General features: G+C 42.0%; 1 protein-coding gene across 3 annotated transcripts in view; it reads left to right on the forward strand.

The window, feature by feature from the left end:
• The window catches only part of tmem64 (transmembrane protein 64), a 209479-nt gene that overhangs the window by 53190 nt on the left and 139569 nt on the right, over positions 1-16720 (forward strand). The window contains exon 3 of one of the 3 annotated variants that reach the window (XM_078397214.1): positions 7345-14344. The exons of the other annotated variants lie outside the window; for them this stretch is intronic. Coding sequence (XP_078253340.1) covers positions 7345-7536 — 192 coding nt within the window. The 3' untranslated portion in view covers positions 7537-14344. Of the gene's footprint in view, positions 1-7344; positions 14345-16720 lie in introns of those variants that run through there. 3 annotated transcript variants of the gene reach the window in all.

Consider the following 16720-nt stretch of genomic DNA (forward strand, 5'->3'; position numbering starts at 1 on the left):
GTTAGCCAACCCCTCCCCCCCCCCTCCCAGACCACCACCTACAGGCCGTTTGTCCAGTGCCTGCTGGTCTGACCCTCTCTTCCTTTCATTTCCCAATCTTTGGGGACAAACTGGAAATGAGCTTTGGACCCACTCCAGGCGGATTCCGTGCCTATCGCACTGGTGGCTCGGGGCCGGGCTTGGAGGCTGCTGACATCAAGGTGGAAGCCGGACGTGGTGGGTGGGTCCGCGATGGGTGAGCCTGGCCTACCGGCGGGTCCTCGGTCCAGGGCGAGCAAGTCCTTGGTCTGCGGCAGGCAATCCTCCGTCCTGCTGGTGGGCTTGGCCACGGCTTGCCGGGATAACCCCAGCGCACGGGGGTGTGGTACTAGTTTTGCTATTCTACGATTTTCAGGTATATTTATTTGTAGTGGGATAAGTAACAGTGTATGCAGTGACATAAATATTCCATTATCGCCAAATTTGCATGGACGAGGGTAGAAAGTGTAATTCCATTTATAAAATGTTGCTGCTTTGCATTTAGTTTGAAAAAAATATTCTGAATATTTGGTGTACCTTTTCATACAATTCAGACTTGATACACATTAATGGTGTTTTTTTTTAAGGAAATCAAGGTTTCAAAGTCAGTTTATTGTCACGTGTACCAATTAAGATACAGTGAAATTTGAGTTACTAAGAGAAAAGCAACAAGACACACAACCACATAACGGTTAACATAAACATCCATCACAGTGGATTCCACATTCCTCATTGTGATGGAAGGCAATAAAGTTCAATCTTCTTCCTCTTTGTTCTTCCGTGGTCGGGGCAGTCTAACCCCTCCGCAGCCGTGGCAGCCGACGATCGAAGTCCACAACGGGGTGATCGAAACTCCCACGTTGGGACAATTGAAACTCTCTCCGCAGCATGGAGCTCCCGAGTCGGCCTCTTCTTACCAGAGACCGCGGGCTTCACGATGTTAAAGTCCACCCCGCGGTTGGAGCTTCGATCCCCAGCAAAGGGATCGCAAGCTCTGCGATGTTAAAGTCCCACAGACTCCCGCGGCTAGGAGCTCCGGGTCGGTCACCAGGAAAGGCCGCCAACTCCACGATGTTAGGCCGCAGTGGGGACGGAGATACGATACGGGAAAAAAAATTGCATCTCTGAGGTAAGAATTGAAAAAAAAGTTTCCCCCAACCCCCCTAATCCTCACTAAAACATACATTTTAAACACATACTAAAAATAACAAAAAGAAGAAAGGACAGACAGACTGTTGGCGAGGCAGCCACTGCTGGTTGCGCCACCCGCTGTTCACAGAAACAATGTACAAAATTCAATATGCAAGGAGACATTAAAATGCACAAGGATAACACAACGGGGAACCGAAAACTAATCAAGGGTAGACACCAGGAGAGATTTCAAAGAAGGAGGTAGGGAGTTCTACGGAGAGAACTCATTTTTAAGAAAGATGAAGGCGCAGACAACTTCAATATCTTTCCACATTTGCCCATTCCGTGATTTTTCTTCAGATGTTCTTTAGCATAAATCAGCCCTAGCAGCTGCGGCTTACCTGCAGTCCATTTGTCTTTGTGTTTTTGTTGTTTTTGTTGTCTTAATTGTAGTTGTGATGTGGTGTTTTTGTGTTTTTGTACTATGTGTGTGTGTATGTGGGGGGGAGGGGGGGAACTGTAACATTGTAAATATGTGTCCCTTCCGAACGGAGACCCGACCTTTGTGTTCTGGGCCGTGTCTCCGTTCCTGCTGCGGCCTACCATCGGCCCAACTCCTGGAGCTGGCGGCCTCCAGGGCTCTGGTTCGCAGAGCCCGCGGACCAGACTCACCATCAGCGGAGCCGGCCGTTCTCGGAGGCTGCGGGAGCGGCTGCGACTCGCCTTAGGCTCGGGCCGCGTGGATGCCGACATCGGGAGCTCCGGCAGCGGCAGCGTGTTCGCCCGCCCCGGATCGCGGGGCTTGGGTCGGCCCGCCGCGGATATTTCACCGTCCGGCGCGGCCTGAAATAGGCCACAGAATTTTCTCTGCTCGGCGGGGGCTTCAATGTCGGGAGCCCCGACCGCCCCGACTTGCAGCGGGGCTTGGGTCGGCCCGTTGCGGACATTTCACCGTCCGGCGCAGCCTGGAACATGGCAACGACAACAGCCTGACCGCAGGAGAAGACGGCAGGGGAAGAGAAAAAGACATTCTGGCCTTCCATCACAGTGAGGAGGGGACTGGAGGAGACTCACTGTGATGGATGTTTCTTTTTGGGGGGGTTTGTGTTGGTTGGGGTTGTGTAATTTGCTTATTTTATTGCTCTTATTGTTGGACTGTGGGTGACGAAATTTCGTCCAAAAAACTTGTTTTTTGGATGACAAATAAAGATATCTTGAATCTTGAATCTTGAATCATTTGTATGCTTTCTTTACTAACTGTGCGTTTTCTTTGAAACATGATTGTGCCATTTGCTGACTATAGCAGCAAAGAGGAACCTCCCTTTTACAGTTGAATCTATGACTTCCTCATCGGCAGATCTCAATCAGTGCAGTCAGTAACGTCCCATCGGGTGGCATCACCAGAGTGGCTGCCTCGCCAACAGTCTGTCCTTCTACTGTTTTTATTATTTTAAGTTTGTGTTAAAAGTATATTTTAGTGTTTCTTGGTTTGTTTTATGTGGGAGGTGGAGGGGGGTAATTGGGGGAAACTTTTTTCAATCTCTTTCCTCGACGGAGATGTGATTTTTCTCCGTATCGTATCTCCGTCCCCTCTGCGGCCTAACATCGTGGAGTGGTGCAGCCTTTCCTGGAGACCGGCCCGGCGCTTCAACCGCGGGCGCTGCACGGACTTCAACATCGTAGAGCTGCAATCCTTTGCCAAAGATCGACGCGCTTCAACCGCGGTGCCTGTGGACTTTAACATCAGGAAGCCCCATTTCTCTGGTAAGAAGAGGCCAATTCGGGAGCTCCATGCTGTGGAGAGTGTCAATCGTCTTGACGCCGGAGTTCGATCATCCTGGTGGGAGTGCCTTGGACAGTCGGCAGCAGCGACTGCGGATGGTTCAACAGCCCTGACTGCACGTGAACATAGGGGAAGATGATTGAACTTTATTACCTTCCATCACAGTGAGGAATGTGGATTCCGCTGTGATGGACCTTTATGTTAAATTTTATTTTATGCGGCTGTGTTCTTGTAGCTTTTTACTTAGTATGGCTGTATGGTAACTCCAATTTCACTGTACCTTAATTGGTACATATGACAATAAATTGAATCTTGAAACATCTCCTTATTGATCGTCAACACATCTACTCCTCAAGGCTGCATGTTTAACTCCCTGCCCCATGTCTTTCCACCCATGACTGTGCGGCAAAGCGCAGCTCCAATGCCATCAATAAACTCTCCAGCCACACCACTGTGGTTGTCTGAATCACGGGTGGCGATGAGTCGGCATACAGTACAGGAAAAACCTACTCGATTAATACAATAAATCTCTTGCTGAACTTCACTCAAACCAAGGAACTAATCATTAACTTCAGAAAAGGAAGTTGGGAGACCAAATGTCAGACTTCATTGGTGGGTTGGCGGTGGAGTTAACAGCTTCAAATTCCTGAGTTGCTCATATCTCGGATGACTTGTCCTGGACCCAGCACATAGATTTAATTGTGAAGAAGGCACTTCAGTGCTTCCACTTTCTTCAAAGCTTAAAGAAATTGTCCCCAACTAGCTCCAACAGGTGCATCATGGAAAGAAACCTGACTGGTTGCATTATGGCCTGATACTGCAATTCAGACGAGCAGAAACACAAGAGGCTGCAGAGAGTGGTGGACTCAGCCAGTCCAATATCTGTGGAATTCCCTGCCACAGAAGGCAGTGGAGGCCAATTCACTGGATGTATTCAAGAGAGAGTTGGATATAGCTCTTAGGGCTGACGGAATCGAGGGATACGGAGAGAAAGCAGGAAGGGGTACTGATTCTGGATAACCAGACATGAGTATATTGAATGATGGTGCTGGCTCGAAGGGCCGAATGGCCTACTCCTGCACCTATTTTCTATGTTAATACAGGCATAGCCCTCCACCATCGAAAGCATTTACATGAGGTGCTGCCTCAAGAATGCAGCCTCTATCATCAAGAATTAACAAGGAGGAATTTATTAAGCATGAGATGGATCTGTGGAATTCATTGACTGTGGAGGTGGTCATTGGGTATTTTTAAGGAGCAGATTGTTGATTAGTACAGGTGTCGGGTTATTGGGAGAAGGCAGGAGAATGGGGTTGTGAGGGAAAGATAAATCAGCCATGATTGAATGCAGAGGAGACTTGATGGGCCGAATAGCCTAATTCTGCTTCTAGAACTTATGATCACCACCATCTGAGCTGTCCCCCCCTGCTCACTGCTTCCATTGGGCCAGAGATAGAGAAACCTGAGGACCACTCAACCATTCAGGAACGGCTACTTTCCTATATCTATCTGGTTCCTGAAGCCATCTGCACAACCTTAATCTTACCTCAGCAACGAAACATTACAGGCCACCTCTTGCATTACTATTGTCTTATTTTCTAACTGTGTATTTTTGCAATAATGTCTTGTTTATTTTTGCACAATTATTTTGTGGAATTTAGTGTGATTTGTATATAAGTTGTCTGCATCTATGTGCCTGTGATGCGGCTACAAACAAGACTTCATTTTATTTGCACCTCGCTGTACTTGTATATATGACAATAAACTCAACTTGCTCCTTTCATCCATTTCCTTCGAAGATGCTGCATTACCACCGAGTTCCTTCAGCACTTCGGTTTTAATGCTCAAAATTCAGGCATCTTCAGTTTCTTGTATCTGCTTTAAATTATGAGTAATGGACTGTTTGTCATTTTAAATTTGATTTTTCTGCCTAAGTTTACTTATACTTTGCATATATAGATTTCACACTGCTGATTTTCCTTTCATCCGTCAAGTAATTTCATCTTTCATCACTAAGGCTGCTCATTCTTGCCTTTTATACTGAAGATATTTCACTCTCAACCCTGACAATCGTGTGGAAATGTGATGAGCATATTATGCCCCCTGAGTTGAATTTGGATCTGTAGTTCATTCATTTCATTCTTTGAAGTCCACATCTGTGTAAAGACAGATCCTTTGACCCATGTACCCTAACCTACCCTTCTGCTCAAATGTTTCTTAGTTTAATTTCCTGGCAGTCTTTTAGTTTTCCTTTTCATCTTTGGTTCCTGGCACAATTTCTGATTAATGGATTCTTCCCTTTATTTTGGACACGAGTAACTGCAGATGTTGGTTTACAACAAAAAAAAGCACAAAGGTGCTGGAGTAACTCAATGGGTCAGACACCATCTCTGGAGAATATAGATAGGCAATATTTTGCATTGGGACCCTTTTTCAGATTTCACCCACTAGTCCTTTGTGTCTTCCCTTTATTTTTAACTGTTTACCTCTCCTAACTGAACAGATCCTTTGACAAATCCTCCCGATTGGCCTCTATATTCTTTACGCTAGGATCCTGGCCTCTGCTAATTTGGGAATTGCTCACAAAGATGCAATTCATTGTTGTCGCAGGCCTGATGCCACTATCACACAAAATGGAATCCCTCTTTCCCGCATTACTCCTCGTGGTGCTGTAGAAAGCAGTTGGCTATCTTTCCAATGCATTTTATCCACATCTTCATAGATAGTGATGTAGCAAGTATATTGTACCTGTTCAATGCCATCAGTGACAAGATTCTCACTCTATCCTATTCACATTCCCATTGGGCTTTGAGATAGGACCCACTGATCCTGCACGTGAATGAAACTTGGTGTAAATAATTCAGATACGTCTCCCAGAGTCTCCAACTTGCACTCCAGCTCAGTAGTTGATCTGGAGATATCTGCTGTGATCTGTTTACTTGACCATAAACCGCCATATTATTATCATGGCACAATCATCTGCATTTAATGATAATTTTAGATCATTTATTGATAGATTTGTTTTGATAACATACAAAAGTGCTGGAGGAACTCAGAAGGTCAGGCAGCATCTGGGGAGGATAGACAGACGATGTCTCGGGTCAGGACTCTTCCTTGGACTGATGGAGTAATGGGGAAAAAGCTGAAAATGAGAGGTGGGGCAAAGCCTGGCAAGTGATGATGGGTGGATGTAGGTGAGGGGGAGGAGTAATTTGCTGATATGCGTAAGACAATGAAGCAGGTGACTGGGGTGTTGGAAGAAATGTGTGAGCGAGGTGATTTGAACATTGAATTCTCCAATTTCAAGTAACACCCTCCCCTTGTCCTCTTGGTCTTCCCTGACCTCAGCCCAGTGTGCACACATTACCCCCACCAACCCAGTCATCCTGCTCCTTTCCCCTCCATACACTTATCTCTCATCCCGAGACCCATAGATCCCTTTTATCCTTCCTCTTTTGCTACCCCCTTTTACCCATTTCCATTCCTCTGGCCAATCATCCTCCCTTTGCCTGTATCCATCAGTCACCTGCCAGGTTTTGACCCACCTTTCTTTTCCAGCTTTCTCCCCCTACGGTCTACCTGTCTGACTGAAGTAGTGTACTGAACCAAAATGTACATTTTCTGTGATAATGTTGCCTGACGCACTGAGTTCTTCCAGCGCTTTATTTTTGCTTAATATTCCAGCATCTGCAGTTTGTGTCTACCTTGTACAAACCAAATAAACCTTGTGTCTTTACAGTTTACTTTATACCTTGACAAGCAGAAAAACACTCTTTAAAAAGAAAATCTTGAGGGGGAGGAAAAAATCCTGTTTATGCGCAACCTTCCCTCAAATATCATTTTTCACTTTGTTCTCAGGAGTCATGAGAGTCGAGAGTCTTTTATTGTCGTATGTCCCGAAATGGAACAATGAAATTCTTACTTGCAGCAGCCCAACAGATATGTAAATGTATTCTATAAAGACCATGATAAACAGCAAAAAAAGTTAGCTAGGCTGCCGACTTCACTAGTGCTTGTGAATCAAACTCTATTTATTGAACAATTTAACGTGCAGTTTTAATAGTTTTAGCTTGGAGTAACAAAATAAACCTAAAGATAGTAAAAACATTCTTTAGATCCTGTGAGTAAAATAACTTTGTTTTTGTGAATCTGAAAAACTCCAGACCCCAACTCCTCTTTCCCCATTGTTTTTTTATAAACATAATTTGTCATAAAGTGCTGTTTATTCAGAATGCATTTTTACCTCCACCATCTTTGCTCACCATAACAAAATAATTTTACCATTATTTCGATGTTGAATTGATCACACAGAAAGTTTAACAAAAAAAAATCATTTTTGTGGAACTACAGTACATGCACTGAGTAAATTATACACAATCCAGATGGTTATTTTTGCTTTCTTCCTGCTACAGATATGCATCAGCGTTGGATTGATGTTTTATGTTGTGCACAGGGCACATACAGAACTGGATGCAGCCATTCTTGCTTGCCAAATGGAGCTAAAGACTTCACTGATTAAAGGTGGTCACCCAAATGGAGCCAGCTTTACATTCTGTAATAAGAGGACTTCAACACTGACAAGTGCTGGGATTAATATTGTCTGACTGATAGTTGCACACATCCCTGGAACTGTAAACTTGCCAGTTAGTACTAATTTAAGTTAAATGCCTGTGAGGCTAATGCCTAATTATTATACATTAGTAGGTATGACTTCACACAACTGCTTTAAAAGTAAAGGTAAGAGAATGGCATTGACATCTAGAATAGATACAAGTTGAAGCCATACCATGATGGAGTACAATTGTTGGCAAAAAAAAGAGAGGAAGGTGAACGATCAAATTAATAAACAATATTAGTAATATCTTGATAACTGAGCCTGACATGTTGTTCAGTTAAATCATTTGTTTCTGTGCTGTGCAGGATTTAACGACCAGGTTCTCCACCAGAAAGGTAAGGAGGATTGCCTCCTAGGCTATTAATCTTGGAAAATCGTTCAAGTGGCAATGTGGGACTCTGCTACAGGCGGGGCAAAGGTGCTAGATATGGACATTTCGGAACGTGACACACTCCTATTTTCCTTGCTCACTTGTGTGCTCCTGATGGTGGCACTCAAGATTCTTGATGCCATTCTGAACGCTCCTCCATTTTGAACGATCACGGCCAGAGATTCCAAGAGGAATGTTATGTCTTCAAAGGTTGTGAGGAGTTACTGAAAACTCTTTCTTTATCTGCTTGGTTCACTTGCCTAGGCAGACTTCTGAATAGTATGTTTGTTTTGGGGGTCTGGTGTCGGCCTAAACAATATGGCCTGAACATTGGAACAACGTAAGTGCAATTAGGTCCTTTATGCTGGGAATGCTTAATGATAAGCAATGGCACAGTACTCTCTCCCAGGTTATCATGGCAGTAGCTTTGGAGGATTTTATGAAGGCAGTTGGCATAATCTCTTCAGTGCTCTGATGTAGTCCTTGGCTCAGAACTATGAGGGCAGGGACCACTGCTGCCAGGCACACTGGTTACTGCTACGTATGAGTTCCTAATCTTCCTCAGATGGCCCACGGCTGTTCTGATTCACCAAAGGCCCAGTTGTATTTCATCACTGACATCTGCCTCTACTGAGGGGTGGCTGCCGGATAAATGGAAAGTGACCTTAGCATAGTACAGTAGGGATGGTAGAGGATGAGTCACTATCTCTTTTTGTTTTACAACATTATTTATTTAAATGCTAATCATTGCCTGTTCCTCATACATTTCAATGTGTTCTCTCAGCCAACCACGCCCAATTTTCCCCTTGCTTTCATTTGGTGCCTTTGCTTGGATTTAAGACCCTGGTTTTTGCCTTGAATTCAAACTCAGTGTCAACACATCTAACATTATGGTCATTCTTTCGATCAGGCCCCCTTTGACAACAAGATTATCAATTAACTTGCCTTATTGGACAAGATAAGAATAAGAATAAGATCTAAAATAACCTTTTCCCAATTTTCAACATGCTAATCTAGAAATGCATCTCTGACACATTCCGTGAATTCATCTTTCACCTTATTATGTGAACCTCTAATTTCCTGATCTAAGACATGCTCAGTGTTACAACTACTGGTTGTGGGCCTGTAGATAACTTCTACCAATGTTTCCTGCCTTTTGTTATTGCTTAGCTTGACCCATATGATTCCAGTTTGCGTTGATTTCTCACCACTGTGCCGATCTGTTCCCTTATTAATATTATCACCTGGTTGTCCTCTTGCCTGTTCTTCCTAAATGTCAGATTCCCTGGAATATTTAATTCCTAATTCTACAATCAAATTTTCACAGTGGCGGAGATCGTACCTGTTTACTTTTAATTGTGCCATTAATTCATTTACTCAGTAGTAACTACTCCTCGTATTCAGATATTGAATCTGTCATTTTACTGACTTTCTATGCTTTAACCCTCTTTGTTGCTTGAATTTATATTTGTTGTCTACTTATTTTGTTTACTACATTTCTAATGTCTCCTTCCAGCTTTGTTTCACTGGTTTCTAAATTCCTTTTGGAGTTCCCATCACTCTGCCAAGCAAACACTTCATGTAACTTGGAGTTAACAATGTTATCATCTATTGCTCGAAAAATAGAATACAGAACTTATGCAAGACATTGAGACCACAACTGGAGTGGAGCGTTTAAAAAGAAGCTATGTGTTTAGTGATGATCTCCCTATTTAAGGAAGGAGTTCATTTGCTAAAAGCAGTTTGGAGAATGTTTTCAGGATGGGTATCAGGAATGAATGTGTTGTCTTCTCAGGGTAGGTTTGTTTACGCTGGAGTCTAGAAAAGTGAGAGTGATTCTGATTGGGTAGATGTGGAGATATTTAGTTCGGTAGGCAAATGTAAAACTATTGAAAAGCAAGGAGTCACCCATTTAAGATGGGATAAGTGAAATATTTTCTAAGGTTTTTGGAGTGCTTTCTCAAAGAGCAGTAACGACTGCCTTTAAATATTTTAAAGGCAAATATAGCTAGATATTTAACAAGTGGAAAGGTCACTGTCAATTGTGGAGAACGGAGAGTACAATCAAAATAGCCATCATCTTATTAAATTATGGAGCAGATTTAATGAGGTAATTGTTCCAAATTCATTATATACATTATATATTTATCTTTAGTTTTTAGGTCAGACTGTGAAATAATTTAACAAGAACAAATGCCTGGATCAGGGGTGTTGCTATAAGGTCTTGGGACTGGTGTTGGTCATAACCAGACAGGGCCTGCAAGAATATTGTCAGGAGGAGACTCCAAAGACGTACAGGTATGTAGGTTAATTGGCTTGTTGTATGTGTAAATTGTCCCTAGAGTGTGTGGAATAGTGCGGGGATCGCTGGTCGGTGCGGACTCAGTGGGCTGTATCTCTAAACTAAAGGAGGACTAAACTGGAATTGTTTTTTCCTATTCTCATTTCATGCCTTGCCAGAGGAATGCATCTGTTGCGACCCGAGCATTGAGGTCACTTAGGGGATAGACGCAAAAAGCTGGAGTAACTCAGCGGGACATGCAGCATCTCTGAAGAGAATGGGTGACGTTTCGGGTCGAGACCCTTCTTCAGACTTCAGCTTTTTGTGTCTATCTTTGGTTTAAACCAGCATGTGCAGTTCCTTCCTACACAGGTCACCTAGGAGGATCAGTTCACCGTTGCTGGGGTAGGGTTTCTTTCAAGGTCAGTAGAAGCCATTCTTGGTCTCATCTGTTGCTTCTGTGGTTGGGCCATGCGCACTGATGACTGTAGCCTGTTGGGCTACAGAGTCATGAAGTGTTCACTTATCCCTTTGGTGAGTCATTTAGATGGCTGAATAGCTCACTGGACAGCAAAAATCGCCTCGTTGGCGTCAGTGTTCCCTTTCCCGGTTGCCCTTGCAGATGGTGTGCTTTGAGTTGGTCTTTTTCAGTCCATTATGTCTCACCCCAGGGTGGCAATGTTTTGTGAGCATGAGAGATTCTGGGCCACGATAAAGGAGCATTGTTTGGAACTCTCGCTGTTGATGCTGCCCATAAGTGCCCAGAATTTATTGAGTAAAAGTTGCCTCTGTTTGATATCTTAATGTGGGATGGCCACTGCACAACCAGCTATCACTTGGATGTATCAAACAAAGATCTTGATCTAGGCCCAACAATCTCCAAGAAGACCGTAGATCAGGCTCTGGCATGGATGTTAATGGCTGTACTAGGTGACCATGTGTATGAGCACCTGTCAGCATATATGCAAGATTAGGTAGACTCGGGGAAAGATGGCCATGCCTATAGCTGCCTTGTCACTTCTTTTTCCACCTGTACCTTGAGTCCTTTAAACACCTCTGAATCTCCATTACACGGTGCCCTGACCCTTTAGCCTCATACTTCTCAATCCTTGACACCCCTCCCTCTCTTTCCTTAGCTACCAGGCCCCCTCCTCCTTTCCTTGAACAGGGCACACCTCCTATTTCCTATACCCCTACTTCCCCCTGTATCTTCTCATTTCCCAGGTCCACTAATCCTCCATCAATCTTCAGCCCTATGAAACAATCAAAGCGTCCTCCTTGAGTTTGGTTAAAACTCCTTCGTTGTTTTGTTGATCAGATAAACATCTTCAGAGTTATTTCTGCATTTGCATTGCAGCTTTCTAATTGAAGAGTAGCAGCCCGGGCAATTCGTGTTACTGCAACATGCACTTTAGTTTTATATATATATATATATATTATATATATATATTTTAATCAGATACTGTTTCTAAAGGGTGGCAGCAGAGAACATTTCCAAATATAAATTGACATTGTTGTCCAACTGTTGAAGCATTTATTAATGAATTAGGTTAAATACTATTCTGTACAGTAGAGTCAGTGTTAATCTAGAGACATTACCTGTTAATAATCATCTGTTTGAACCAGTTAGGAATAGGAACGTAACGCACAAGAGCATGCTCCTGTTCATCGGAATATGGAAGTAAACATGCAATCACAAAGTGATATATATTTTTCTCGATTTATTCCAATTTGCACGGGTTCAAAATGTACCATGCATTTCTGAAAATGTATGCGTGCTTGCACACTTTTGAAGCTTACCTGAAACTAATCAATTGGACATGTTGGCTTCGTAAAGCTTTTTGTTACTGTATTGTGTGAACATTTTGGTACAGGGTTTCTCAAAATTTTGATATATTAATCTCTACATCTTGCAAACTATGATCCCATTTGTTATTAAAGAGATCTGCAATAATCTCAGTGGTGTGTCCACTTCTGGAGTGTTTGGGTAATTTTGCTCTGCTTTTTAAATAATAATCCATTAAATTATTTGCTTTTCTAAATTAAATGCCATGAAATAAAACACTTGTTGCTGTTACACAAAAGCCTAATTATTTGAGTGGCCAACCATCTTCATCAATGGAATTTTCAGCTATCTCGTGACAAATCTAAAGATTCATTAAATTGACAGGATCAGAAATACTTGCATTATTTTATCATTCATGGTGAGATAAAATATTTTAGTTCATTTTATGTTCAGCATCATTTATTGTGCTATCACCTTTTACAGTAGATTAAATAGCAAGTATGTTGATAAATTACACAATAAATAGCAGAGATGCCACAAATCTTCTGAACAAATACTTTGAATTGATGTCTTTTTTCTGTTTGCTTGTTACACTGTGCCAGACTAATTTTTCCTTGATGGTAATCAGACACCCACTTTATTTACATTTCATGATTTAACGATTTTTTGCATATGTTGAAACATATTTGCATGTTACAAATGCTATTTGTACTCTTGTTTTTATAACCTGGATGCATAATAGGTACTGGAATGAATCAGAATGCAATTCTGGCACATATCAAGTGCTCCTGAATTGTCTTTTATTTGACATGCACATCATGTTTTGAGTTGCAGGGTCATTGAGCCATGGAAATGTTTTACAAATTCTCTCGGGATCACAGCAAAGTGGCACAGTGATAAAATTGCTGCATTACAGCTCCAGAGACCCGGGTTTGATGCTGACTACGGGTGCTGTCTGTCCGTTCATCCTGTGACACTGTGGGGTTTCCCCGGGTGCTCTGGTTTCTTCACGTTCCAAAGACGTGCAGATTTGTGGGTAAATTGGCTTCTGTAAATTGCCCTTAGTATGTGGGATGCGAAAGTGGGATAATATAGAATTAGTGTATGGGAGTTCATTGGTCGGCGTGGACTCGATGGGTCGAAGGGCCTGTTTCCATGGTGCATCTCTAAACTAAACTAATCATGGAACAAAATTGAACAGTGGTAGTGAATATCCAAGGTAATAAAATGTAGTGGTGAAAATATATTTGATAAATAATTTGAATTTTGTCAGAATGGACATACTGGATTTGTATAATTCTGCTCTGAATTGTGATGATGGAAGGCAGTAAAGCAAGATGCTTATGCTTTGCAAATTTTGGAAATCTATGTTATTGGTTACAATTTGAAAGCCATGTATCATGTATATGCTCTTTCTAAATCCTCTAAAAATTCTATTATGTTTGCATCTGAACCAGGTCACCACCAAGTTAATCAATGCAAAAATCCCCTTCTCATAAGAGTTTGGTTGTATTAAGTTTTAGAAGAGCACATTATAAAGAAATATATTTTTACCTGTTTCCTGCTTGCCTATGAATATCAGTGAAACAGGTACAGATCCAAAAGAGTTTAGAACTTGAAACTTTGATCACTTAATAGTTTTTTATTGTAAATAAAAATAAAGTACAGCTTTTCTCTATAAACAAAAGTTGAACTGGTGCAAAAAAGTTATCCCAACTTTTTGCTGTAGAGTGGCAAATGCACAATGGTGGACAATTTAATTAAGGTTGGAATTCAATTAAAGTGAACCACCATTTATATTTGTTGGAAAAGTATTAAGGTTTTCTAAAATATGAATTCTACTTGCTAACGCCTTGATATAATGGCACAAGGCAATAATGTATAATGAGTGAAATGTAAAGTATGTGGAGTTTTCCAGTTATCAGCTGCAGGTGAAAAATATGCAGAAATGTCACCATAGTTGTTTAGTGCGAATAATCTTATCAAGAATCTGATGCTCATAAGCTTTACATTCATATTGCCAGCCACTGCCAGTGTGGGACTTAAAGAATAGAAAGCTTATCAAAATTAAAACTATTATATTCTAAAAAGTGATTCCAATTATTTAATGTCTCTTGAATGGCTGCTAAAATACTCCCCTGACTACACATGCAAAAACGTGTTTTAAAAAAAACCAGATTCACAACTCAACATTTGTACTCTTGAGTAATTGTGGATTCTATAGAGTTTGTAAAAATGTACAGTAATTTGTTTTAATAAATGACATTAAAGAGAAATATAATCTTCATCTGCTTCTGAAACAATAATATAGAACATAACAATATAGCTATCCATGTCACCTTTTCCAGTTTAGTAGGTTTTAGAATTTCACTCAAGACTGAGTTTAAATTGCACAACACTTTCTAGTCTAAACCAGGTTGGCCTTTCAATTTTTGTTTTGGACTTTGTGGGAGCTTGCTCTGTACTCGTTAGTTGTTGCATCTCCCTCAATGACCATGTTGAAATAGATTTGGCCAATGTCCTGCAGTTATGGTGTCATGCAGCATGGAAAGATGCCCTTCAGCACAGCTTGCCCATATTGACCAAGATGCCCACCTATGCTAGTCCCATCTGCATGCATTTAGTCCATATCCCTCGAAAACATTCCTATCCATGTACCTGTCCAAATGTCTTGTAAATGTTATAGTATCTGCCACAACTGCCTCCTCTGGCAGCTTGTTCCATATACCCACTCCGTCTGTGTGAACAAGCTTTTCCTTGGGTTCCTATTAAATCTTTTCCTTCCCACCTTAAACCTAGGTCTCCTTCATTTTTGTACTTTTAGTGGGTTTTTACTCCAGATTAAAGACCATGCATTCATCCTATCTACCCCCCCCCCCCCCCCCCCTCATGATTTTATACACATTTGCAGTCCCCACCCATTTGCAGTTATGGGGAGCTAATTAAGTTCACTCGGCTCAGCAGTAAGCAGGTCTGTGATGGTGTCTTGCTGAGGCTGTGCCCCACACAGTCCTGATAAGACATTAGTCATGGAGCATTGTCTCCTATCAAAGATAGGAGTGTGTTTTGTCACTCTTAAAAGACATTCAAAAACCATATTTAAAATAAAGCACTAAATTTAGAAAAAAAATGGAAACTCTTTAAAACTATTCATTTTAAAATCAGTATTATTTTTCAAATCGTTATGAAGATGGGTCCTGACACAAAACGTCACTTGTCCATTCCCTTCACAGATGCAGCCTGCCCCACTGAGTTCCTCCAGCAATTTGGGGTTTTGCTCAAGATTCTAGCATTTCCAGTTCCTTGTGTCATTACTTTAAAAAATATATAGTTTTGCTTCCTCATCTCCAGACTGGGTGATCCTATTTAATGAGTAGTGAATCTGATGCTACACCAGTGTTGACCAGTGCAGGATTGGTAAGGTAGGCTCCCCAGTGTAATGCTGGGGTATCTCATTTAACAAGCCTTGGATGTAGCAGGTCCATGTACCTATCACGTTATAGGAGCAGAATTAGGCCATTCGGCCCATTGAGTCTACTCTGCCATTCAATCGTGGCTAATCTCTGCCTCCTAATCCCATTTCCTGCCTTCTCCCCATAACCCTTGACACCTGTTCTAATCAATAATTTGTCTATCTCTGCCTTAAAAATATCCTCTTGACTAGGCATCCACAGCCCACTGTGGCAATGAGTTCCACAGATTAACTACGCTCTGACTAAAGAAGTTCCTCCTCGTCTCCTTTCTAAAAGAGCGCTCTTTAACTCTGAGGCTCTGACCTCTGGCCCTCGATTCTTCCACTAGTGAAAACATCCTTTCCACATCCACTCTATGCCTTTCATTATTCTGTAAGTTTCAATGAGGTCCCCCCTCCCCCCCCTTTCAATCTTCTAAACACCAGCGAATACAGGCCGAGTGCTGTCAAACGCTCATCATATGCTCACACACTCATTCCTGGAATCATTTTTGTAAACCTCCTCTGGACCCTCTCCAGAGCCAGCATATCCATCCTCAGATCTGGGGCCCAAAGTTGCTCACAGTACTCCAAATGTGGCCTGACCTACATGTTATAGAGAGCCTCAGCATTACATTTCTGATCAATATCAGTCCCCTTTTGAACCAAGTAATTAAATTGTTATAACCTCCAAGAAACCCTTAAAGTGTTGTAAGTGTAACGTTCATGCTGCTGTCATTTACTCAAGAGGTATCCATGTTTAAACGCTGATTGTTGGTTCTCAAAAAACAATGCATGACACAATGCAACTGCTGGGAAACTACAGCATAAAAGAGGCTTAAACTTTGCCCTCTGCAAGATATTCAACGTTAAAAAGCAGGTGGTATGGCAGCAGAGAAGTTGTCTCAAAGTTTGAGAGTAAATAAATGAATAAATACACAACACATCAAGAATCATAACATCAAGACCAAGATCATGAGGGGAATAGATCGGATAGATGCACAGAATCTCTTGTCTAGAGTAGGGGAATCGAGGACCAGAGGACATAGATTCAAGGTGAAGGGGAAAAGATTTAATAGGAATCTGAGGAGTACCTTTTTCATACAAAGGGTAGTGGGTGTATGAGGAGATAGTTGAGGCTGTGACAATCCCAGCGTTTAAGAAACAGACAGGTACATGGATAGGACAAGTTTGGCGGGATATGGACCAAGCGCAGGTAGGTGGGACTAGTGTAGCTGGGACATGTTGGCTTGTGTGGGCAAGTTGGGCCGAAGGGCCTGATTCC

Source organism: Rhinoraja longicauda, chromosome 4 (genome assembly GCF_053455715.1).
Source record: "Rhinoraja longicauda isolate Sanriku21f chromosome 4, sRhiLon1.1, whole genome shotgun sequence".
In the NCBI taxonomy this organism is placed as follows: domain Eukaryota; kingdom Metazoa; phylum Chordata; class Chondrichthyes; order Rajiformes; family Arhynchobatidae; genus Rhinoraja; species Rhinoraja longicauda.